Source organism: Nyctereutes procyonoides, unplaced genomic scaffold, assembly GCF_905146905.1.
Source record: "Nyctereutes procyonoides isolate TBG_1078 unplaced genomic scaffold, NYPRO_anot_genome, whole genome shotgun sequence".
NCBI classification, from domain to species: domain Eukaryota; kingdom Metazoa; phylum Chordata; class Mammalia; order Carnivora; family Canidae; genus Nyctereutes; species Nyctereutes procyonoides.
This window is the reverse complement of record NW_026575126.1, coordinates 50,737,308-50,762,507: the sequence shown is the minus strand read 5'-3', so window position 1 is coordinate 50,762,507 and position 25,200 is coordinate 50,737,308. Positions and strand designations below refer to the sequence as shown.

Sequence of the window (25,200 nt, the reverse complement as noted above, 5' to 3'; positions counted from 1 at the left end):
AAAACACTAAGTGCCTAGCTGGCTGCATCACAGACACCCAGCCTCTTTTAACAGCCTGCCCTCGCCAGAGGCATCGCGGATTTCCTCTCGCAGTCTGGGGGCAATGGGGTGTGTGAGGAAACATTAAGGAAATGTACACACCAATTGATAGAATTCATCCTGGGTATTAGAAATACTATTTGCTAAGTAGGAAAAATATGCTAAGTAGGTTAATTAGGATCATTATTACAATCCCCACCTTAATTTTCGATGAGAAAGTGGGTACGAAGAAGTCACATGACTGGTTCAAGGCCACAGTCATGCCCAGCTGACTGGGAACAGGATCCTGTCCCCTTCCACCTGGGAGAGAGGGAGGAAGGAGAACCAGCTCCTCCTCTTCCTATAAACATTAAAAGTAATAACACTAGCAAGCACTTTATGTGTTTAATATGTGCCCAGGCCCAGTGCTAAGTGAACTACCTGTATCAACTCACGGCCCTCTGAGGTAGACCCCATGACTCCCTCATTTTACAGATGAAGAAACTGAGGCACAGAGACTTCGCCCAGCTTGCCTAAACTCACACAGCTGGTAAGTGACAGAGCCGGGATCTCAACTCAGGCAGCCCAGCATGAGAATCCACCTGCTGGGGCACCGGGGGTGGCTCAGTCTGTTAAGCATCTGACTCTTGATTTCGGCTCAGGTCATGATCTCCAGGTTGTAGGATGGAGCCTCGCATCAGGCTCCGTGCTCAGCCCCAAGTCTGCTCGAGATATTTTCCCCCTCCCTGTCCCTCTCCCTCTGCTCATATGTGCTCTTTCTAAAATAAATAAATAATTTCTTAAAAAAAATCCACAGGCTCACCTGGTCCATTGTATCGCACCCCTCAGCTGAGACAAACAGGGACACGTGGGGGGGGAGCGGCATACGAACATCACGCCATGTCCCTGCTCACACTCACACACGCCCAGAGAACGGCTCCTGAGCCCGGAGAGCACAACCGCTTCGCCCTGGGATGAGGTGCTGGTGCCTCTCCTCCGTGCTCCCCCGCCGCATCTGCGCGGCCTGGCTGGCATGCCAAGGGCCAGGAGCAGTGTGCAGCCCCAGCCTGGGTCCAGGCTAGACCGCAGCACTCAGCCTCTCATCTGCCCCGTCCGTGGGCTTGGAGGATGGGAGAGCCCGAAGGGGGCAGGAGGATGGGGGCAGGGCCAGAGGCTGGGAGACTCAATCCCCCCCACCCCCCACTTGTCCCCGTCCACCTGGTTCCAGCCAATTCACAATCACTTTATAGGGAACACGGGGTGGTTAAGAGCGTGGGCTCTGTGACAACCTGCGTGGGTTAGAATGCAGATCCGCCTCTTACCAGCTGTGCAGCCTTGGGGGAGTCACTTCCCCTCTCCATGCCCCATTCCTTCATCCACAAAACAGTGACTTCAACAATGCTTGCACCACAGGGAAGCATTAAAAGGAAAGTGCCTGGCACGTGGTCAGTGATTCATAAATGGTACCTGCTATTATTTATTATAATCACCATGCGTCATCACCAGCATCCTCATCCACGGGCCTCTGTGTCAGGTACCAACCACACACAGTGAATTTTAAGATGCTGTCAGTATGGGTGGGGAGCAGGGAAGAAACCGTGTGACAAGTTCTAGAGAAATCTTTGGGCTCTGGCTCTCACAGTCTCATTTTAAAGCAGGGCTCCATAGCTCTGGCTTTGAGAGCGTCTCATCATCTGATCTTTCCTGTGATTTCCGAAGGAAATGAAAACGTTTACTGAGCAACTACTATGTGCCATTCACCATTCTAGCACTGGGGCGGGAGGTGTCACCCTGATGGAGTTAGGGCCAGAGAACAATCATGAAGGTAATGGGGAACGCCAATAAGGTCATAAGAGACCGGAGTTCATCATTAGGCAGAAGGGGGTGGATTCTAGGGGGGATAAGGCCCTTTTCTGCACACAACCACACCTGTACACACAGAGCAGGTGCATAAGGCTCCCGGCAGCTCTCTCTGAGGGGTGCAGGTCACAGCTGGAAGGAGGAAAGGTATGTATTACTTGGGCACAGAAGACCACGAAAGACCTAAAATTAGGGATCATAAGGGACCACCTAGAAATGTCCATTTTAAAGATGGGAAGAGAGAGGCCCTGACAGGCTGCCCAAAGCCACACAAAGAAGAGGCAATGCAGGGGCTGGTCCCCAGCTGTCCTGACTCCTGAAGTCCAGATCTGCTTTGGAAAGGGTGCAAGTGATCTCAGCACAGCACAGCCTTTGTGGTGTGTAGACACTGCCGCCAGGCCCAGGGCCAGCAGTCCCGTCTCTCTGCCACCTCTGGGGGTGGACGCCACCAGGTTGGGCAGGTGCAAGACGCCACTGTCAATCCAACAGCTGGAGAATGGGACCCAGGCCAGATGAGTCCTGACATGGAGGTCGGGGGAGAGAAAGGGACATCATTCTAGAGGGGCAGGTGGCAAACAGAGGGAGGTTTTCTGCTGGAGGTGGGGAGGCCACAACCACAGAGGAGCTCCGCTGAGACAGAGCGGTTCTGTACCATCAACAGTCAACTTTTCCCATCTGCTGGTGTTCCAGCTCCAAATCACCCAATGTCTAACCCAATGTTTTTAGGTGTTAGGGAACCGGCGTTAAGGGATGCAAGAATGGAGCTGCAGGGGACCCTGGTCCCAGAACACCATACAGGGGCCTGGAAGCTACCACTGGCCCTGGCTCGCCTGTCCCCTGTGGACAATCCTGCTCTTGCTCACAAATGTCACATTCTGTCCCCCTCGCCCTTCCTCCAGTCCATGCCCAACCACCTTCTACTTGTTTTTGCTTAAATGTCACCTCCTCGGGAAAGCCTGCCTTGATGAGCCCTTCCCCTCCATGACGCATGGTTACCTCTGCCAAGACATGAGCTACAGGTGGGCAGGGTCCCTGTTTTACTCACTGCTCCTAGCACAGTGCCTGGCATACAGCAGGTATGTTTGTGGGATGAATAAGTTAAGTACAGGAAGACGCCCTGGGCAAACCCGTACAGCTATGTACTCATGGAAAAGTCTGGCACAGGACGCCTGGGAGACTGCCGATGCACATTGCTGGGTGGTCACCAAAGTAAACCCCCAGCTAACAAGGCTGGCACCCCGTCTGCTGGAGGGTAGCCAGCTCCGTGCTTAGTGAGATAGATGCCTCTTGCCCGTCTGCCCAGGGACCCTTCCCCAACCCCAGCAGGTAACTCCAGGACGAGGAGAAGGCTGGCTTTCCGAGACCCGGGCAGGCATCAAACCTGAGTTCACCAGGAACCAGTAGGACAGTCCCTGGATTCTGCAGGACAACACAATGGCCTGGCAGCCTTATCATTCACGAGGAAGGAGCTCAGTAGGAAAACAGAATGTAAGGTTTGCTTGGCCTCAGGAGATGACATCTCACCCACCGGCCCAGACAACACAAGACTGCAGGGACTCCTTCGGCCCCCAACTGTTTCCTTCGCTCAACCAGCCTCAACAGAAGCGTTGTGCAACCACTGGGCATGAGGAACCCACAGTCTATTCCCAGGCTCAAACCCCAGGAGGAACCAGACTAATGTTCTGTGCCGGTGAGTCGTTAGAGGATCTCATGGTGCAATGCCTCCGCACTTATGTCATGTTTCATGAATTTCGGTTTTTATTCTCATTTATGGCCCTTTCCTGCTTTCTTTCAGTTTTTTTTCTCAATGATCAAAAAAATAATAATAAAATAAAAAGTGGACTCCTGTGGTAATCATTTTAATCTTTCACATTTAATGTCAAAAGCTGAAGTGCTTTTAAAATAGGCTATAAGGTAGCCTGGGTGGCTCAGTCGGTAAAGCATCTGACTCTTGATTTTGGCTCTAGGTCATGATCTCAGGGTCATGAGATTGAGCCCTGAGTGGAGCTCTGCACTGAGTGTGATCCTGCTGAACATATTCTCTCTCTCCCCCCCTCCACCCCTGCCTCTCCCCTGTCCTACTGCCTCAGCTTACATGCACAGGCATGCGCACTCTCTCGAAAAGAAAAGAAAAAATAAAAGAAAGGAAAGGAAAAGAAAAGGGGCTATAAATTTTCCTCTGGGCCCAGTGTTAGCCTCATTCCATAGGTTTTGATATGAAGGAATCTCATTTTCATTAAAAACCCTATGATCAGAAATTCCAGGTTTGGTTTCTTCTCTGATTTATTATTTAGAAGATGTCTATTTGTATACATTTCTAAATGATTGCCTTTGAGAGGCTAATTTTAAATAAATATTATTATATGAATGAGGCCCAAAAGATTTCTACTTTTAAAAACTATTATGTTTCTTTTGAGACAAATTAATTATGAATTTTAATTAGGGCATCTTAGCATATTTGGCAACAGTCTTTAAAAAAGAAAAGACCAGGGACACCTGGGTGGCTCAGTGGTTAAAGCGTCTGCCTTTGGCTCAGGGTATGATTCCGGAATACCAGGATGGAGTCCCATGTCGGCCTCCCTGCATGGAGCCTGCTTCTCCCTCTGCCTATGTTGCTGCCTCTCTCTCTCTCTGTCTCTCTCTCTCTCTCTCTCTCTCTTCCTGTGTGTCTCTCATGAGTAAATAAACAAAATCTTTAAAAAAAAAAAAAAAAGAAAGACCATTCCCTAGAATAAACATATACTCAGGCTCAAACACAGACACACACACACACGTACACCCCTACCTTGGTAAAGAAGGTCAATTAATGAACCATTCACTTGGTGGGGAACCCAAAACTGCCAGAATTTAAGGATTAAGTTGCTCCAATCTAGGAATTCCACAGCCAGGAATCATACAATGGCACTGCAGCCCCATTTTAAAGACTATATCTGAGACTGCCAGTGACGGAGTCAGATATAAACGCTAAATTACACCAGAGAATGGGTTTCAATGCCACTGATCCCTCTGCCACTCAGTCCAACTTTCTTCTCAAAGGAATCTTAAAACAGCAGCTGAAAAGTCTTCCGTGGTGACCTTCCTGAAGAAGCCTATTGATTGGACAGGGCACAACCAGCAGGCAGGCTCCTAAAGAGCGTGCTGGCCGGAGCAGGAAGCTGACCGGGCTCTTTCAAGCAAGCCCCAGAAAGAATATTGAGTCATTTTTCAGGCAGTGCCAAGCAAACCTGAGATGGGTGGATCCCGGGGAATCCTGACTTTCTCTCCCAGCCCTGGGAGTAGCTCTGCCTGCAAAAGTGGGGCAGCGCATGGTGGAGGGCTGAGCAAGCAGGAGCGGACGCAGGACCCATGCGCTCAACACTGCCAGTGGCACAGGAAGGCAGCTCCTCGGGGGGGTGGGGGGGTGGGGGGGGTGGGGGGGGGATCTCGGCTCCGTCGCTGTGACCACATACGACTCAAGCAGTCCCTGAAGGGATATCTCAGCGCAGTGTTTCAATGAGAGATGACACATGCTACTGGAGGCTTGAGATCTGATTGGGGGTGTAGAGCTGTATTCATCTGCTTCCCAGCAAGGAAACCAGAGCAGTGACAGATAAACGGAGGTCAATCAAAGAAGAGAGTGACATCGGAAAAACTCGCCTAATTCAGCAAGACCTGTTTTGCCACATAAAGAGTCACTTGAATGATACGGCTTCGGCATAAGAAACGAAATGATGGCACCACTCCCAAAAGCAAGCTCAAGCAGTTAACTTCACGCAGGTTCCCAACATCCTTGAAAGTTCTAAGCTGGAAGAACAGCAGACCCCTTAATGAACTGCGGGTTCTACAGACCCTCTCTCTTTTGCAAGATTAATTACTTTTTTGGAAAGTAGGCCGTGATCCTGAGTCTCAACACAGGCAAGTATCATCAAGCAGGAAAAGTAAGACCTCCAAATGAAAATACGTTTCTCAAAATCAACCCATTAAAAACAAAACCAAAAAAAAAAAAAAAAGTGCTTAAACCAATTCCTCCTAGGTACGTTCACCTAACAGAAATGTTTACCAAACATCTTTGTTTAGTGAAAGACCTGCACAAAAATGCTCACCGCAGTGCTCTGCCCAAAACTGGGAACTCCTCAAAGGCCCATAAACACTATGGATATGTAAATTGTGGTACATTCCACAACACAACCGACCTGACAATGAATGAGCAATTACAAACACACGACAGGCTATAGACACAGGGTCAGCAGATATGTGTTGTGAAGGGCCAGATAGTAAAGATCTTGGGCTCCGTGGGCCACATGGTCTTTGTCCAAACTACTCAATTCCTCCATTCAAGGGCAAAAAGCAGCCACAGCCAGTATGTAAATGAATTGGACATGGATGTGTTCCAATAAAGTTTTATTTATTCGCCCTGAAATTTAGATTTCCTATACTTTTCACATGCCATGAAACGTCATTTTTCTTTTGATTTATTTTTCCCCCCACCCACTTAAAAATGTGAAACCCATTCTCAGCCCACAGGCCATGAGAAAACTGGCAACCCGGATCTGGCCCAAGGGCTGTAGTTTGCCAACTTCTGATACAATCTCACATCATCTAATCTCACATAATGCTAAACCAAACAAACCAGGCACAAAGCTATCCAGATCGCGTGTTTCTGTTTCTAAAAAGAAAAGCAAAAAGAAGCAGAAGTAACCTCTGGGGCCAGAAGTCATGATAAAGGTTGCCTCTGGAGATGTGGGAACTGGAAGTAGGAAAGAAAATGATCTTGGCGGGGTGTGGAGGTGCAGCGAGCGGTCAGGTTCTGGGCTCTGGATCTGGGTCCTGGTTTACATGAGCTCGGCCACTGGTGGAGCTGTGCATCTATGATTTGTGCGCTTTTTTGTTGCATACGTTTTATTCCAAGAGAAACTTAGCAAGTTGTTAAAAATCAGGACAGGCCTCTTCGGTCAGCTTCAAAAACAGAAGTGTAAAGGGAATCGCGGCCACCTGCCTGAATTAGCCGGGGGTCCTTCACTAAGGCCGGGTAGCAGCCAATGCTAGAGTATTTAATCAAGGGCAGATCTGAATCCCCATTCCTCTAGGTGCTACCACATTTGCTTCTAAGAGGTCTGGTGGGTTCCATGGTTTAAGGGCAGGGGCCCCCTCAGATTCTAGCCAGGCTATCTCCTTTAGGGTTTGTGGGGAAAAGACACCATCCACCTGATTCCCTGCTCCTCCTCGCGTGGAAACCTGCCAGCAATCCCGTTAATGTAAACAGCATCTGGCAAAACACGTGGCCTTCAACCTGCAGCAAAGCCCGTGCTGGACCCGCACAAGAGAGAGGCCAAGCCCAGCTTCCCCTCCATTCCGAGGGAATATGCAATTCGTTGTGCCTTCTCACCACCAGCAGCTAGATCTCACTGAAACCCGTGCTTGTAATTATCGCTGTAATTATTATTTTAACACAAATCAGCAATTTCTCACCATCCTACCCTGTAGATGCTCCTTCACTGCTCCAAGACTGTAGGTGGGGGATGGAGGCCACCACCCTGCCCTGCTCCGTGTGCCAGGATTGGCAGGAACCTTGGTGGCCTGACACCCACCGCGGCCAGATGGAAAGTCACCTTTCACACTTTACTTGGAGGTGGTGATGTAGGGTACCCCACCCACAGCTGGGCCTTGATGCTTCCATCCATGCAATGGGCACACAAACAGTGCCAACCCTCTCACAGAGCCATTCTGAAGAACTGCTCACCAGAAGTGCTCTGCGAAGACATTCTGCATGATGCGTGCGCGTGGGTTCCCTGCTCACACTGCAAGTGTACTGCTCTGTGACTGGGTGGCAGTTCTTCACTCCGGGTTTCGGGGTCCCCATCTGTGAATGGGGATGATGTCATCAAGTTGTTGTAAATGACTTGGGGGCAGTTCTTCACTCCGGGCCTCGGGGTCCCCATCTGTGAAAGAGGATGATGTCACTTGATGATGTCATCAAGTCACAGTAAATGATTCAGGGAGATAGTCCAGAGGTGCTGCCTAGCACAGTGCCTGGCACCCAGCGAGCATGTAATACATAATAGCTATTACTAATTACTCATTATTTTGAGCGCTGTGTACTTGTATCCTAACAGCAGTCTTTCATGTAACACAAATAAGCAATGCTGATGGGCGGGTTCCAGGGCAAGCTGGGGAGTGGGGCCCTATGTAGAGGGACAGCCCCATCTCCCCTCCCATAAATGTCTACTTCTCTGGGAATGATGTCTAGAATTTCAACTAATTTCTCTTCTTTCTTTCTTCCTTTTTTTTTTTTTTTTGAGAGAAAGAGAGGGAGGGAGGAAGGGGCTGAGGAAGAGGGAAAGAGAGAGCATCTTTTTTTTTTTTTAAAGATTGTATTTACTTACTATTCATGAGAGACACAGAGAGAGAGGCAGAGACACAGGCAGAGGGAGAAGCAGGCTCCCTGCGGGAAGCCTGATGTAGGACTCGATCCCAGGACCCCGGGATCACGACCCGAGCCCAAGGCAGACACTCAACCACTGAGCCACCCAGGGGTCCCAAGAGAGAGCCTCTTAAGCAGGCTCCACACTCAGCGTGGAGCCCAGCACGGGGCTCAATCCTACAACCCTGAGCTTACCACCTGAGCCAAAATCAAGAGTCGGACACTTAAAACCCTGAGCCACGCAGGCATCCCCAGAATTTCCACTTTTTAAATAGGAGCTCCACATTCAGTTATTACTCAAAATCACTGATCTTTAGATGTTGGCCAGCGATTTAAACTTTTTAAACAAAAGAAGAAGGAAGAGGACTCAGGGCTGCCATTACTTCAGCTGCAGCCCAGACTGGAGCTGGGTTTGCTCCGTCACCCCATTCTCATGTCTGCTTTCGTTGGGGGTTCATATCAGTTGCTCCCTCTCCGAGAGACTGTTTGGTCCATGTGATTTTCACCCAAAAAGGAAGCCAAGCCAGTAGTCAAGCCCTTGACCTAAGGAGAGTGAACCCAGGCCATGCCCACTTGCGAACCCGGCCATTTCCTCCGAAGGCACCCCGCCTCCACATCACCTACTCTAGCCTGGTCACTGCCAACACTTTGTCTTCTAAACAAGAGGGAATCAGATGGAACAATTCTGAGACTATTCCTGAATAGGACTAAGGGGAAAAGCAGGTAATGAGAGTATTTTACATCAGGAATAGAATCTTCTGTAACCGCCTGATGACAAGCAAATGGGGTTCTCTGTTTGTGTCTTTTATAACAGCTGCCCCTTCTGAGCTGGGGATAAAAGAGAGAAAGAGAAAGACAATGAATAGGCTTTTATTTCAAAGAGAACATCTGCAAAGCATGGTCCTACATTAAAAAGTAAACAGAAAACAGCCACTAGTCTGGAGGAAAAAAAAAAAAGATTTCCCATTACATCTCTAATTAATAAAGCCCCATTTCACAAGACGAAACACAGAAAGAGAACTACTTTCCCACATCCCCAAAGAGAGGATGCTTAATGAGGTAACCCCTGGATTACTTGATCCGTCTAATCTGGTTTTAATACTACCCTTAAATAACGTATACATTAGCTCTCCACTACCAAAACATTTGTTTATTTTATTAACGTGAGCCTGGTTGAGCGCTAAGACGTTGCGAAATTATCATGCTGTCCTTGGGCTGTTTTTATTGCTTGTCTCCTTGCTCATTATAAAATGATTAGCTGTCTCCACTGCCCTTTTGAATCGCTGTTGGGGTTGCCATGCGGTTCTGTTTACCCAGGTTCTGAACAGGAGAGTCTTGATTCGGGGTTAAGTTAACAGAGTCATCACAGGCCCATCTGGGAACTCATTCATCATAGTTAATTCCACATGTAACACATGGGGGACTCGCAGGCACAGTCTCCATGAAGCGAACACTCAGCATCAATCCAAGAGATGCACATGAAGGGTCCAGACCCAAGTCTAGAAGACGGGCCAGAGGGGCCCCATCACCGTCGGAGCGACATAGACAGCTACTGAGCCCATTGGAGAAGGCCAACAACGGGGACTTCCACTCAGAGAGACCCAGAACACGGTTCTTCCTAGTGTCCAACTGAAATCCTCTCCACTCCGACGTTGGAACAAAATGGCACAGCTGTTTACCAGAGGAGTGGGAGTATCTCCAAACTGGTGAATCATACGCTTCCCAAAGTTTAGTCGTTCTGGCACCCCCTCGTCATTCACCATCCAAACCAAGGCCAGAATTAGGACTAGAATGAGGGCTTGGTATTATTACTCATGCATGTTCATTACATTAACCAACTTCTCTCACTTAAATGCCACTTCACTCACACGCTAAGCAATAAGAGCCTCAAAGTTATCGTTTCGATAGAATGGTCATATTTATATATTTTCCTGAATACACATGTAAAGGACTATATAGTATCACAATTTTTGAAAATGTTCACCCACCAAGCAGGGGAGGTGTGCATCTGGGATGTTGTAGAGGCCCTGATTTGTGGTCTGGGTCTGGGTTCCTTGAGTGTGTTCAGTTTGTGAAATTCTGCTGAGCCATACATTTAGAATAATGTGCACTTTTGTTTATGTAGCACATTTAAAAAAAAAGCATCTAAAAGAATATACCTCAAATTTCAGAACTGAATCGATTTTGCAGAGAGATGAACAGAAACGCTATTAAAAGCTTTAATCACCAGCGTTATCAGAACTAGCAATGCAAACCATAGCATGGGGTTCCTGGGTCTGGACCTACTTTGGCAAAAGTGTCCATCAACCAAAAATAAATAAAATTAATCCACTTCACCCTTCCAAAACTCTCACCCACAGCCTCTCATTTTCTCTCAGGCTCCCCAACTGCTTCCACGGCTGCACCTGTAACAATCTGATTTTTAAATTTTTTCTTGTTTCTCTTTACTTAGGGGTCTTCTTGCCCCCAAACCATGAAATCCATGAAGGCAGGGGCACGTCCGTCCTCCCCACATACTCTGCACACTGTCCAGCACATAGCAGTCCCTCAAGCACTACTTCTTGAATTAATGCCCAGATGGATGGGTGGGTGGGAAAGCTCTAGTGATTTCACCCATTTACTTGCTCCTTGTCCCCCAGGGATTATAAAGCACCTTCTCATCTGTTCATTGAATTAGATCCTCACAACCCAATGAGGGCAGTTGGGCTGTTGAGCTTAGAAGCATCATCTCACAGAAGTGCCAAGAAGGCACAAAAAGATGAGAGTGACGGCTTGTCCCTGACAGCCTCGGAATCCAAGCCACAGTGCTCTAGAATGTTCCACCTTCCAACCAGACCTCTGGGGACTCTCAACATCCCAACCCATGTTATTGTGGGGCAGGGCTGGGGGAAGCACACCAGGTGGAAGCCAGACAATTCAAAACAGTACGTTCCCCGCATGCCCACCAAAAGGGAAACCGTTAACCAAACTGTAGAGTCCATGACTCTATTTTTGTTGAGGACACTGCCTTCACAATGGTCTGATCCTTGTAAGAATTTGCATCTTCTGGGTACACACCAGCAGTGAAGGAGGGAAAGGAAACCTCCATCATGCCCAGGGGAAGCAAAAGCAGTCGAGGTAAATAAGTGCTGTGAATAAACCACATGGGGATAATTGAAAGGTGACCACAGACACTTATTTTTAGCTCATCACAGTGCACACACAGATCTTCCAAACAGAAGCTGCAAATTCAGCAGTTTAAAGGGGCCAGTTTGGTATCACAGGGGAAAGAAAAGACCCTGGTCGGGGGGAGAGGGGTGCCTCAGGAATCTGGAAGGTCTCGGGACAGCCCCTACCCCCTGGGCCAGTCAGAAAAACAAGCCAAGAATGGGGGCCCAGTGCTTTCAGACCTTGTGACTTTTTAAAGGCATGCCAATAATCTTAATCCTTAAGTTTCTTGCCCTTTTAACATACAGTGTGGACCAAACAAAACCCACCCATGGGCCATGAATCTGAGGGCCTCTCTTGCAAACATCTATCATCAGGAAGGAAATCAGGAGCCCTGACTGTGGGCCAGAGCTGGGGCTCATCACCAGGCCCTTCTAGGCAGGTGCCTTCCTACAATGCAGATGAGGAAACTGAACCCCTCAGAGGTGAAGGGATGCATCCGGGTCACACAGGTATGAACACAGAGTTGGGCTGTGAACTCCAAATGTCAGACCACTGCCCCCTCCCCGCCCCTACACATCATGTGACATGCCTCCTGGGCTCTGCAGCATCCAACCACCTGCTCCCCTTGCAAACCTCAGGCAGCTCACTGCTCATCTCCAGGCTCCTTATTAAGCCCTAAGAAGAGCTTGAGCTTCATGGGTGGAGCAGTCTAGACCTCATGTCTGGCAGTTTGGGGTGTGCTGGGAGACTTGAGGGCTTCCAGGCCCCTGAATCACTCTATTCCTGGCCCCCAACCTGTCCAGAGGACCCCTTCCTCTTGTGTCTAAGAGGCAACCCTGGGGAAGTGAGACTGGCAGTGAATCAAGCTGGGATGTGAAAGGAACCTCTCTGATTATCAGCAATGGCCCTACCCTTCACCTGCTGAACTGGTCCTCCTGAGGGCAGAGAGCACATCATGAAGGTAATGCCAGTGCTGGGCACAGTGCCTGGTGTGCTCTCATGGCTGGAGTGGAGGATGGGTAGATGGTAGATGGATGGATGGATGGATGGATGATGGGTGGATGGATGGATGGACATACACATGGATGGACACACACACATGTATAGATAGTTGGACAGATGGATGGATGGACACACATGCACACTTATGAGTGGACAGATGAGAGGGGAGGAAGGCACAAGGGACTTACTCAATTGGAAAGAGACTAAGAACGCAGTGTGTGGAGTCATCACCGACCTTCAATCCCTATTAATTCGCAGCTGTTCAACCTTTATCCACCTTCTTGCCTTAGTTTTTATTATTTGTAATCAGTAAAATCAGTAAAACAGAAATGAGATTAGCCTAGCCTTTAACTTGGAGCATGTTATAAGAATTTGTAAGATCACACCTACAGCATCTTCCTTGAAGACTTCCCTGAAACTTTCAAAGAAGAGAAATCCCCCTCACCCTCCTCCTTGTTAGCATTACAGTCACAATATCTGCGCCCCATGGGTAAGGGACCTTTGCATCCATCTCTCCACCCCGTAGGCCTGACTCCTTCAGGCTCCATCAGGGTTTCTCATGGCCAGGGATTACAGCAAAGGATTCCTAGGGAGGAGAAATGCTAGTCGTTAGCATCTGCAGACACATTAGCCTGGATTAGATATCCAGATAAGCCAGCAGTCATGTGGCTGGGACAAAGCAGGCCAGTGACGGACCAAACCCATGGCACTGCCCACAGGGGGCCCCTGGAGGGGAGATCCTCCTCCAAAAGAGACTCAAGAAATGCCCCTGGGTGCTCCCTCTTCCCCACCTGGCTGCATGTCTGGGCTCCCAGGCCCTGATACTGACAATGCCAGGCTCCCTGCTCACCAGTGTTGAGCCGGTTAAGGTGACGCCCGTCCGCCGCCGCCCTCTTTTCAACACCTCTGCCTTCCAGTGGGGGAGGAGGCAGCCCTAACCACAGGGATCAGAGGGGCACAACCTGATGAGTATCTGCGGGCAAACGGGTAGTTTCTGTTGCAGACGGAAGGAAGTGCCCACAAGACAATCGGCCCACGTGTTCTTAGAGATACCTCCCTGCTTCACCCAGGCTCCCAGGGGCAGCTCATGGGCTCCTCCAGAGAGAACCACAGAGCAGTGTTTAACTGGGTGGGTGGAGAGCCAGGAAGGATGAAGGCAAGGTTGTTTCCACTGGCCAAGGAACCTTGCATAGCACCCTCCTTCCTTCCTCTCCTGGTTCGAGAGAGCTGAATTCAAAACTCCTTCTTCCGGCCAACTCAGCAGTTCAAGTTCAACCCTAAGTTCAGACACTCCGTATTTTGCTATAGGGTGATGTCTTCCATTCCAGGGCCATAAAATCCCGTGCTCGGGGCTGGGCATCATGCCTGCATCAACTACCTGTGTGCCTCCTTAAGTGGGCTCTGCAGTTCTAAGGTTAGGCACCTTCGCAAGCTGTTTATAAGACGGAGGGTGTAGAGCAGAGCAGTTAAGTGCTAGGACTGCCCGGGTTTAAATCCTGGCTCTGCCATTTACAACTGTGAACCCTGAGAAAGTTGATTAAATGCCTCCCTCTGCCTCAGTTTCCTCTGCAGCGTGATGTCTAAATGAGTTAATGTTTGTAACGCACCCAGCACAGGGCCTGGTTATAGTAAGCACCGGGACTGTTGGCTGTTGCAACCAGAATACATGTTCGCTGAGGGAATAAATGAGTTAATACAGAAGGACGGCTTCAAACAGTGCCTGGCACGTTATAACTGCTATACAGAGACTCATTACTGTTATTATGACTCCCTATTTGTGTCATCATTTAGGGGTCTGATTCAATAAAAACTACATATCTGCTCCTTTTCCAGGGTTGGCATATTTTTGGAAATCTGCAGTAAGAAGTGAGCAAAGTGGCATAAAGACTTTCAAGACTAGTCTGGCTGGGGATCCCTGGGTGGCGCAGCGGTTTAGCGCCCGCCTTTGGCCCAGGGCGCGATCCTGGAGACCCGGAATCGAATCCCACGTCAGGCTCCCGGTGCATGGAGCCTGCTTCTCCCTCTGCCTGTGTCTCTGCCTCCCTCTCTCTCTCTCTGTCACTATCATAAATAAATAAAGATTAAAAAAATATTTAAAAAAAAAGGCTAGTCTGGCTGCATTTGGAGTTTTTTCAAAGAACTGCACCCACAAGGTGCTCAGAAACCTGCGGGTCCACTAGAGTAAGGCCGACAGAGGTAGGTTTGAATCCCAGCTCTGCTACTCCCAGCGAGCGAACAGCTTTCCCTCTCTGGGCCTGTTCCTCATCTGTGAAAGGGGGACAGCAAGAGTCCTATCCCACACAGCTGGGGAGATTCGCTGAGACAGTAAAGATTTGCAGACAGTATCTGCAAAGTCCTCATTTTCCCAGCCACGTGATCAGCACTCAAAAGACCAGCAACTTCTAGCCAGGTGTCCTTAGTTTAACTTTTGTAGGAGTTGGATAGCACCTCCTTCCATCCTGGGTTTTTTTGTTTTGTTTTGTTTTGTTTTGTTTTGTTATGTTTTGTTTCGCGTGTGTGTGTGAGCATTTTAATAACATGATGTATGCAAAACAGCTAAAGGATGCCTGGCATACAGCTGGCACTCAATAAATATTAGTGCTCCTCCCTCTACCACATTCCATCCTGCTCCAGGGCTGGCACACACACAAGCGTTGGATGCACTCTGCTGCCTTGGATTTCACTCAAACCCGACTTTCCATGGGAAAATGAATAATTGCAAAAAAATTGCTTATTTTCAAACATACTAAGACTTTCTTTGTAAGAACAACAGCTCACATTTGAGCATGTTCATGTGCCAGGCCCCGATCAGTTCACATGTTTTAATACATTTCATCCTCACATGACCCTAGGAGGTAGCCCGGATTTTGAGAGGAGTAAAGCAGAATGATTAGCCCAAGGTCATGGAGGGTGGCAAAGAGCAGAGCCCCATTTCAACCCAGATGTGTCGACTCAAGGACACTTAATGGTCTCTTTCCTGGGTGCTGGGCCTAGCACACATTTCCTATGTACGACTTTTTCTCCTGCTCCCACACCTTTTCCTTTGAACTCGGGTTTCGTTGAGGTTGAGTTTATAGTTTGCTTTTAGTTTTCCCCAACATATTTTCTTCTTGGTTCTGGTAAATGGAGACCAGGGTCCACAGAAATGGAGGAAATGCAAAGAAAACAAGAGCGAGAAGTTCTCCTAAGTGACAAGTCTTAGGGCAGTATTCACCAAGAGCCAGACAGAAAGCCAGCCCTCGAGCCACGTACCCTATGCAGGCCGATTATGTTGGCACCATGCATTTTTGTCTTTCTGCATGCAGATTTATGGTCCTACTGATCATAAATAGCTCTGGGTGAGAGGGCAGCTCCTGACTACAGAGATATTCTCAAGGATATTCTGTTTTCTGGGGAAACACACACACACACACACACACACACACACACACACCATGTCAGATATCTACCCAGCTCAAAACACCAAATTTCCTTTCCTGTTAAGACATGGATCAAAGTTGGGACGATCCCCAGCAAACAGGCACTAACACCGTGGCTTCTTATTTGCAAAACAGCAAGTATTTTTTGTCATACAAACTTTTACAAGATTAAGAAGAAAGCCTGATAAACCAGAGAGAATGTCTAGAGTGTGACAAGACTGGAAGGAAAGCAAAAGTATGTGTACAATTACATACCTATACCTATGTGTCTAATAATTTCTCCTTTATTTATCTGTTCTATTTAACATTTTCCAGTATATGATTAAGCAGATGGCAACATTTGCAGTAAGATAAATATTGTTCAGTGATGCATATTTCTGTATACAAAGTGTAATGCATTGCTCAGGCAAAATAAAACCCCACTGAGAGTGTGGGGAAAAAAGAAAAAAAAAAACCTCCAACCATCAATAAAATACCCTCTGTTCTCTCTGGCCTCAAAGCATTTGGATAGAAAGAGAAGCCACACCTCTCAGGCTGTTAGAACCAGAGGTGATCTGGATACAGTGAACCAATTTTTCATAGTCACTGCCGACATCTGAAAAAGTCCTGAGTTATCTGAGTAATGTGAAGCATGAGGAAATTTCTGCCAAAAAAAAAAAATCAACATTTCCAAGGGGTCAGACGATACAGAAACCCCAATTTTACATTATAGGTGCACGTGTGTGGAAGGGCAATTAAAGATTTGGTTCTTTGAATGAAACTCACTGGGTAGCAGTTTCTCTAAGGGCACAAGGAATAACACGATGACTTCAAGAGGATCACCAGAGTTGAAGGGAGAGAAATTACCCGTTCCTTACGTTAACACACACGGCTTTCTTTCATTTGTCCCCAATCTATCCAGAACCCAGAGTGTGATCTTTTTGACACTCTCCCCAGTATGTTCCCGCCCTTTATAAGTGAGCCCATCTGTTTCTTAAATTCTGAGATGACAGTCAAATCCACAGCTTACTGGAGACCCAGTGAAGGACTCGGCGTCTGAGCCACAACTCTGCAGCAATCCACCCGGTAATTCTAATATCTAAGAGCTTTGGAAGAGGCGGAGAGAAACAGGAGCTGGCAAATCTTTCATAGATATGCCCATCCTGTCACCATCCTCATGCCATCTCTGACTCTGCTCGAGAAACTGCGTGTTTCTTCTCGGCTTCTTAAAATGCACCGAAAATACAATCAGGTCCTTCCACTGGGGCACAGCTCCCCAGACATAAAAGGGTGGCAAGCGAGGAGCTCTGGGACAGTGAGTTCAAGGAAGCAGCAAGGTCTTGTTTAGAAAATGCTCTAGACGCAACGCCTGCCTGACACTCCGGGACAGCCACCTACACCACCAGCACCACCAGCACCCAGCCGCAGATTCCCTCTGCCTATAAGAACAGCAAGCACCTGCTCTGTCCCACCCCAACCCCACCCTCAAGAGAGCACAGAGATGAAGCATCATGTCCCAAGCACGTGTCTCACCAGCTCTTTAAGAGAGCCATCTGGAAAATCACAGGGATTTTTCTCTTTTTTTAACGTCCCACTCCTGAATCCATCTCTAAGACATTCCCGCTAGCAGCCCCGGCGGGGTCTGCAGACAAACCACATGTTGCAAAGGGCCTTAGTGGCTTTGGAAAAGAGCTAGTCCGCTCCTAGCCTACACCCAAGCTCAGGCGTCGCTGGACTTTGGGAACAGCCTGCCCCCTTCTGGTCTCCTTGAGCTCCATGGAAGGGCAGGGGCTGGGTGGGCACAGCTAGAGGAGGACAGACCCCCAGATCCCTCCAGCACGTCTGCACTGTGATTTCAAGATCTAGCAGGGCATGGGGGTAGACGTGGGGCAGGTGAAAGAGCGGGGACAGACAAGCAGAAAAAATTAAACACAAATCCAGGAGAGATGACAGTTCACGACAGCGAGGTAGCCACCCACAGGGAAGGGTGGAGGATGAAAAAAACCCTCACATGTATGTCTATGACAGAGGGCAAAGAAATTGATACCTGGGGAGATGTGAGTAGAGGGACAGTAATTAAACCTGCAGATGAAAGCAGAGTTTCAGCAAGCAGCGCGACTCTACTGCTGGGACTGGCATTCCACAAGGAATGCAGAAAGGTAATGGCATGCTCCCACCTCCCTTCCCAACTGCAAACCTCCCTGTGGCGGAGCTGGGAGGTGAGAGAACACGACACCGAACTAAGGCACACACAGACGGGGTGTGGACGGAATACACAACATGTCAAGGACTCAGGAAGAAATCCAGGCCTCCCTCCTCCTTTCCACTTATTTCAACAGGTGGTCTCTGCACCCAAAGACACCTTCCTGGTGCCTGTCTGAACCCCAGACACAAAGGATACAGGAAGCCCCGCGCCCCCATGTTCACTCTACATTTTCCCACTCTGGGCCAGCAGTGCGTGTCCCGAACCCCCTCACGCCCTACCTCCCAGTAGGGCTCCAAATCCAGAAAGAACCTCTAATTGCATTTCTGCCCAAACACATCACAGTTCACCCCGGGAGTTCAAAGGCTGTGTCTGGGAGGACCCTTCTCTGTAAATAAAAGGCCACAGGACATTGGGAATGTTCTGGTTCTCCGTCAGCAATCTCACTCCACTCTCCTCCCCACAAACAAGGGAAAGACGTCTACCTGCTACCCACACAGACAAGCCAGGGATGTGAAATGCCATCACATCACCTCCTGGGGCTGGCTCAGCCCACAGGCACAAAAAGCCACACTCTGGCTAAGAGGGTCCTCGCCGCTGATTCCAAAGAAGTTTAACAGATCAAAAAGCATCACGCTGTGTCTGAAGGCAGTGTTCAGTGAGGGCTCCCAGAGCGAGAAACACCACAGACATGCATTCAGTGTCTAAGGATCCTGAAAGTAACCCCTAGCATCTGATGTCCCCCAAGGGCTAGGAGAATCCTCGTAGGCGAATGGCATGAGAAAGACACAGACGGACACACCGCACGTCGTTATTCCTTAAGACAGACACGCACGCCCCACAGGGCGCAGAGAGCCTGGTCCAGAGGTGGGGACTCTGACCTCCTGTCCTCCGTGTCCTAGCTCAGCGGGCTCAGCAGGGCAGCCCAGAGGAGATGGGAAAGGCACCCCTGGAGAGGTTGGGGACAGGACAGGAAGACACCCAGATGGCCCCCGAAGATCTGCAGAAAAACCAGTTTCAGAGCTCAGGCTGTTCACACCCAAGGAAGGCAAAGAAAACGCACAGGAGCCGAAGTCGTGATGATGTGGCCAGACACAGAGCTGGTGACATTAATCGGCTCCGCGCAAGACGGAGAGCCAGGGGCAGCCATCTAGGAGAAGGGGCCGTGCCCTCACACCGGACAGGGACAGCCGGACAGCCGGGTGACGAAAGTCGGGGAGGGCACCGGGAGAGGACAAGGTTAGAGACGGGAGGCGCAGCCAGCCGGAGACGGCAGACAGGAGGACCGACCTAAAGTAAGCCCAGGCGCCCGAGCCCGAATCCCGGTGCAGGGAGGCGGCGGGGATTTGGGACAACGATCCCAGACCCCATCTCGGGCCAGGAAAAGCCAAGGAGGCGGCAAGCAGGGGACGGAGTGGTCTGCACTCGGCTCAGCGGAGCCCCCAAAGATGCTGTGCGCACCACCCACGAGCAGCGGCGGCTGAGGATCCCGGGCACGATCCGCGCACTCGGGCGGTGAGCGAGGCACCGACACCCACATGCACAGCGCAAGTCGGGGCGCCCAGCAAGAGTGCCGGGGGCCGGGGGCCGGGGGCCGGGGACCGCCAGGCTCCGTAGCCCCCAGAGCGCCTCCTCCGGAGGGAACTTCCCCAGACCCCAGGGGGGCGGCCCTCAGACTCGGCATGGGGCGCGCCCCCACCCCCAGGCTCCAGGACCCCGCCCGGCTTCCAGGGAAGGAGACGAGGAGCCGGCAGGCGTGGGGGGTCCGGGTCGGGCGCCGGGGTCAAGGGCTGCCTCCGCCCCCCCCGCCCAGGCCTCCCGCGCTGCCCCCCCCCCCCCGGGACGCGAGCCGACAGGGCATCTTACCAGCGCCCGCGCGGGCAGTGCCCCCCGGCCGGCCGGCTGCTGCGCCCGGGGCTCTCCGGGGCCGCCCGCCCGCGCCCGCGCCCGCGCCGGGGGCCCCCGTCCTCCGCCGCCGCCGCCGCCGCCGCCTCGGGCTGCAGCCGGCCCGGCGGGCAGGTCCCGGCGCTCGCGGCGCGGGGCCGGGGCCGGGGGCGGTTGCTCGGCGCCGCCGGCCGCCGCGCCCCCGCGCCGCTCCCCGGCCCCGGAGTCGAGGCTGCTGAAATTCCACACGACCAGCGTCTGCAGCAGCAGCACCGTGAGCGCCGCGAGCAGCGCCGAGTGCGAGCGCCGGGCCAGCCTCCGGGCGCACGGCGCCGCCACCATCTTCGGAGCGCGGCGGGCGAGCGGGGCGCGGGGACCCCGGGCGGAGGCTCCGGGCCGCCCCCGCGCTCCCCGCGGCTCCCCGGCCGCCGCTCGGGCTCGGGCTCGGGCTCGGGCTCGGGCTCGCGCTCGCGCTCGGGCCGCCTCCTCCTCCGCCGCCGCCGCCGCCGCCTCGGCTCGCCGCTGCTCCTCCTCCTCCTCCGCCGCCGCCGCCGCCGCCGCCTCCACCGCCGCGGCGCGGAGTTTTCAGACGGGCAGGGACCCGGACGTCACCGGGAGGAGGGGAAGGCGGGAGGCGGGAGCCGGAGGCCGCGCAGGGGGCCGCCGTGCGCGCGCTCGGGGAGGGGGCGCGCGGGGCGCGCGGGGCCGGGGCTCCCCTCCCGCAGCCCTCCCGGGGGAGGGGGGGGCCCGCCGCGGCCGGGGCCGGGGGGCGCGGGGGACGCGGCCGGGGGGCGCGGGGCGGGGCCTGGGGGCGGAGCGACGGGGAGGAGGAGGAGGAGGGAAAGGAAGGGGGTGGGGGCAGCGGAGCGGACGGAGTCGGAGCGCGGCGGCGGAGAGGGGCGCAGGCCCCCCGCGGGGGAGGGGGAGGGGGCGGGGGAGGCTGGGCCCGCCCAGAATCAGCGGGGAGCGGGGGGTCGGGGAGATGCGGGGGCCGGGATCCCGCCTTCCGCGCCGAGGGGAGCGGGCTCCCCGCCCTGGAGTTCGCAGTCCGGGCGTCTTCACCCGCACGAAGCCGGCGGGGCAGGTGGAGACGCGAGTAACGCGATCCCGAGCGTCGGAGCGCGGGAGGGTCTCGCGCGGCGGGTCCCTGGATGCCGGGCCCGGGCTCCATGCGGCAGGGAGGAGGCTTCGGGTGAGTCTCTGTGAGTGACTCCTGAGTCACACCCCACCCTCTGGAGCCAACGATGTACTAAGTGCTTCACTGAGTCACTTCTCTGGTCCCTAAGGACGAACAAGCCAAGAGAGAGACTCCAAACCCAGTTGGCAAGCAAGTGCTGGAGTTGGTAAGGGGGGGGGCCCAGGGGTGTCTCTCGACCTGCAGAGGCTTCCTCTGGCCCCTGAGCCTTCCCCTGGGTCCTGCCTCCCATCCGTCCCAAAGCCTGCCTTTGTGTCCATGCAGGGTCCAGCTCCTGGGGAAAATGGGTCTTGACTCGTAAAGCGGAGTGTTCTCTCCCCTCGGGGCTGGACTGTGGCGGTGACCTTGAGCCAGGAGACTCCTCCCTGGGCCTGAGCTTCCTTCTCTGTCAACGAAGAGTTCGGACTGACCATCTGAACCGACTCACCCAAGCTTCACCCCCAGCCTTGTCTGAGTCAGTTTTTCCAGCTTTCTCTCCCTTGTCTTCTCGCCCAGGGCTTTATACACAGCGGTCCTGAACACACGGGGGCCCGGACAGAGGGGCCATGGGTGTCCTGGACAGGACTTTGCACTAGAAGACTAGGATAGCGGACCAAATCCCCAGTTTGTTAATCAGGGACCCGGTGGGGGATGGGTGTGAGTGCCGCGCATCTTGTCTGCTGTGCTTTGAAGTCTCATCCTTATTTTTTTAAAGAAAAGAAAGTGCAGGAATAGACAGGATCCATCAGAGAAGGAGGCAGAGAGGGGAAAGATACGGTTTCACCCACTCATCAAGAATCCAAAGTGTTATTGGTTTGTGAGGGCGGGGGTGGTAGTGACCACCAGAAAAAAATGCTTTCTGGACCCACATAACAAGCCAACCCACTTCCCGGAACTGAGAGGGCAAACTGCCAGCTAGTGGGGATTCTAAACTATGGGCTAGACTCAGCCTTTGGGGTAACTAAGCCTGGCCAGGCATGTGGACAGACATAGGAACAGTCCCTGGGCTCAGCTCACCTAACCAGGAGTGAAATAGAAGAACAGAGGTGAGCACTTTGGCCTTCTGTCATCTGTTTATCACTTGGGAATATTTTGGTTATAAGGAATAAAACCTCTATTCTAACTGCCTTAAAAATAGAGTTTATTGGATGGTGTATCTGAATATTTCAGAGGAAAGACATCAGGTGAGGTTTGATCCAGCAACTCGGCACTATGACTTTGAATTCTTTTTCTTTCCATCTCTCCTCTCTGCCTTTCGTGGGGTCTGTTTCATCCTGAGGCTCTCTCCTCGTGTCACAACCTGGCATTAGTTGCTGAGACTCTTTGCGTCCTTTGTTCGTTTCTAGCCCAAAGGAAGGAGGGTCAGCATTTCCCAGAATTCTCCTCAAAGGTGCTGAGATGCTCTCTGATTGAATCAGCTCTGGGTCATAGGTCACCACTCACCAAGCAAGGTAGCCAGGAAAATAGAATGCGCTGATCGGCTTGGCCAAGGTTCCATATGGCACCTTCGGCACTGGAGAGAAGCCAGCGTCCCTGCAACCATCTAGATGTTCTATAGGGATCAAGGTCTTATGGGAAGGAAGGAATGAGGAATAGGTACAGGGGAAGCAGGCACCATTATCTATTCCATGGGGCCACCTTGGTGCTACATGACCCTGGGCAATCCACTCCCCTCCAAGAACTTTGGTTTGTTTAATGCCAAATGATGGATTTGACGAGGTGGTCCTCTAGATCATCATGTCATGTCCCCAGAACTCCTCCTCAGTGTCTAAACAGAGCTTCCCAATCCCAGCAGAGGCTGCCCTGGGGACTCTTGGCATCCACGCCCTCCCGCCTGTCTCTGCTTCAAGGTCTCTGCTGCATTTCTCCTTTAAGCAACAATGATGTTATCTGCTTCCTGCACATGACACGTTTAACCATGGTCCTCTGGGGCCCATGCTCTGGTTCAGCTCCCTTGGGGGCCAAAGGCTGAAAGAGTGAGGTTAAGGATCCAGGCCCCCAAGTCCCTGGAGGGAAAGAGAGAGAAAGAGAGAGAGAGAGAGAGTTGTTTGTTTATTTCAACTCATAAAAAGCCACATGAGAAAGAGGTTTAAAAGCTCCGGGCAGGTTATGGATGCCATAAACAGCTTATGTGAGGTTTTCAGGATGAAAAATCGCCTGAGATAGAAGGGCAGGAAGGCAGGCTTCTAGAGTTGCCAGAATTATCTTCCTGTCCCGAGACAGACCGACAGCCCAAGCACCTGCACAGAGTCCCCCATAGAAGACGGGGCCCAAGTACTCCAGCGGCAGCGGCTCAGGCGACAGCAGCGTCTCTTTAGAATTTTTAAAGCTCATTCAGTCATTCAACACAGATGTATTGGGCCCTATTATGTGCCAGGAACCACGCTGGGCAAGAGAAAAATAGATATGAAGAAGATTCCCTAAGGGTTTTTTCTTTTTAAATACGGTTCCTACTCTCGTATTGAAGTGAGAGCCAGAACTCTAAGGAAGTTCCAACTGATGTGTGGGATTCCCTCCACACCCCCACACCCAAATCTTGTTTGATCATCACTTTCAAACGAGGGGAGGAAGATCAGCCAGCAAGGAGTTCTGAGCTCTTGGGTGTGCCCAGCACTGAGCTAGGAGCTAGGAGGGAAGTCAGGGAAGAGGGGTCTTCACCCTCAAGGACCTATCCGACAGATGTCCCGCTCTGCTTTTTGTCTGAGACCTTCAGCATCGATTGTTTAAGTTACTTATGCCTCAATTTCCTCATCTGTAAAAGGTGATGGTGGGGATAATAATAGGGCCTTTCTCATAGATTTCTTATGAGGATTAAGTGAGATTACCCATGTGAAGTGTTTTTCTAGAAAGACTAAAACATATTAAGTGCTCAATAAAAGTTAGGTATTGTTCATCTCATTAACAACAATAGGGCGGTGTCAATTATGAGTGTCCAAAGGTATCAGAGGGGGAAAAAAACGGGGGAGGATATTCAGAGAAGGCTGCCTGGAGGAAGCGGCATTGAATCTAGTCCTCCATTCTGATAAAAGACCAAGTACCCCAAGGTCAAGGCACTTCTCTCTCTGGCACTTTGCATAGTGCAGGGCACGGAGTAAACCTCGGGCATAGAATGAACACTGGACTGGAGCCCCATGCTTCCAAGTTGGCAGAAACCAGCACCATCTTGGCAACTTTTTTTAGTTGTGTGATTTTAGGCAAGTTGCTTAATGTTACCAAACTTTAATATTCTAACCTGTCAAAGGTGAAGAAAAATAATGTTTATGTCCTAAGGCTACTAGAGGGCATAGGATCAGGGTACCGTATAAAACAAAGTGCCATACAAAATTTCATACAAAATGTTGGCACTGGCCAGTGGCGGTATTGATGGAATGTTAACCTGGCCAATGGTGGCAGGCTGGTCCGTAAAGAAATGCTCCCTCCTGCTCTCAGGTACTCCTGATGGAAGGTACCAGAGAGCCAGGGCAGGACATGCCTTCTGAATTTAAACTTCAGCCTAAGAGTCACATGTAGTCAAATACATGTTTGTTTGTTTGTTTTCCCATCTCGATCTGCCTTAATCTTAATGTGTCTATTTCTTTTTGGTTTATTAGAGCCTGTTTTCACCCAGGCTCTGTTTTGACCCTAACTTTGCTCTTAAAAAATGTAAGACCTCCCCCCTCCGTTTCACTTCAGCATCAAACAGAAATCATAAGCACAGGTCACCTGTTTCGCAGTATCAGTGGGAGGGTTGTGCACAGAACACCGTCACATGGCTAGGAGCCTCTGGTTCTTTCAGGCAAGTGCATGCAAGCACCACGATTCCTGGGCACATGGAGGTCAGAGGAGGCAGGATGCCCGCGGCTCCCCTGGGCCCCACCAAAGCCCAGGAGGCCACAGACACGCAGCACCTGTACCCCGCCCTCCCCCCCCCCCCCCCGCCCACTCCACCCAAGAGAAGGAAACAGCCTCTGATCAGATGTAGGTAGGCAGACACGTTCTGCCAGACACCCAGCTGTGCTTCTGACGCCGGCTGCGGTTCCAGGGAATCTTCCACCCAGTGTATCAGCAGAGGGAGCTCTAGGTAGCAAATAACTTTCCTCTGACCGCATACCTTCCTTTAGAAAAGATCTGG

General features: G+C 51.4%; 1 protein-coding gene across 1 annotated transcript in view; it reads right to left on the bottom strand.

Annotated features, from left to right (window-relative positions):
- The window catches only part of XYLT1 (xylosyltransferase 1), a 305,895-nt gene extending 285,571 nt beyond the window's left edge, over positions 1 to 20,324 (bottom strand). The window contains exon 1 of the mRNA XM_055340521.1: positions 19,898 to 20,324. Coding sequence (XP_055196496.1) covers positions 19,898 to 20,257 — 360 coding nt within the window. The 5' untranslated portion in view covers positions 20,258 to 20,324. The remainder of the gene's footprint in view (positions 1 to 19,897) is intronic.
- Between the last annotated feature and the right edge of the window lie 4,876 nt (positions 20,325 to 25,200).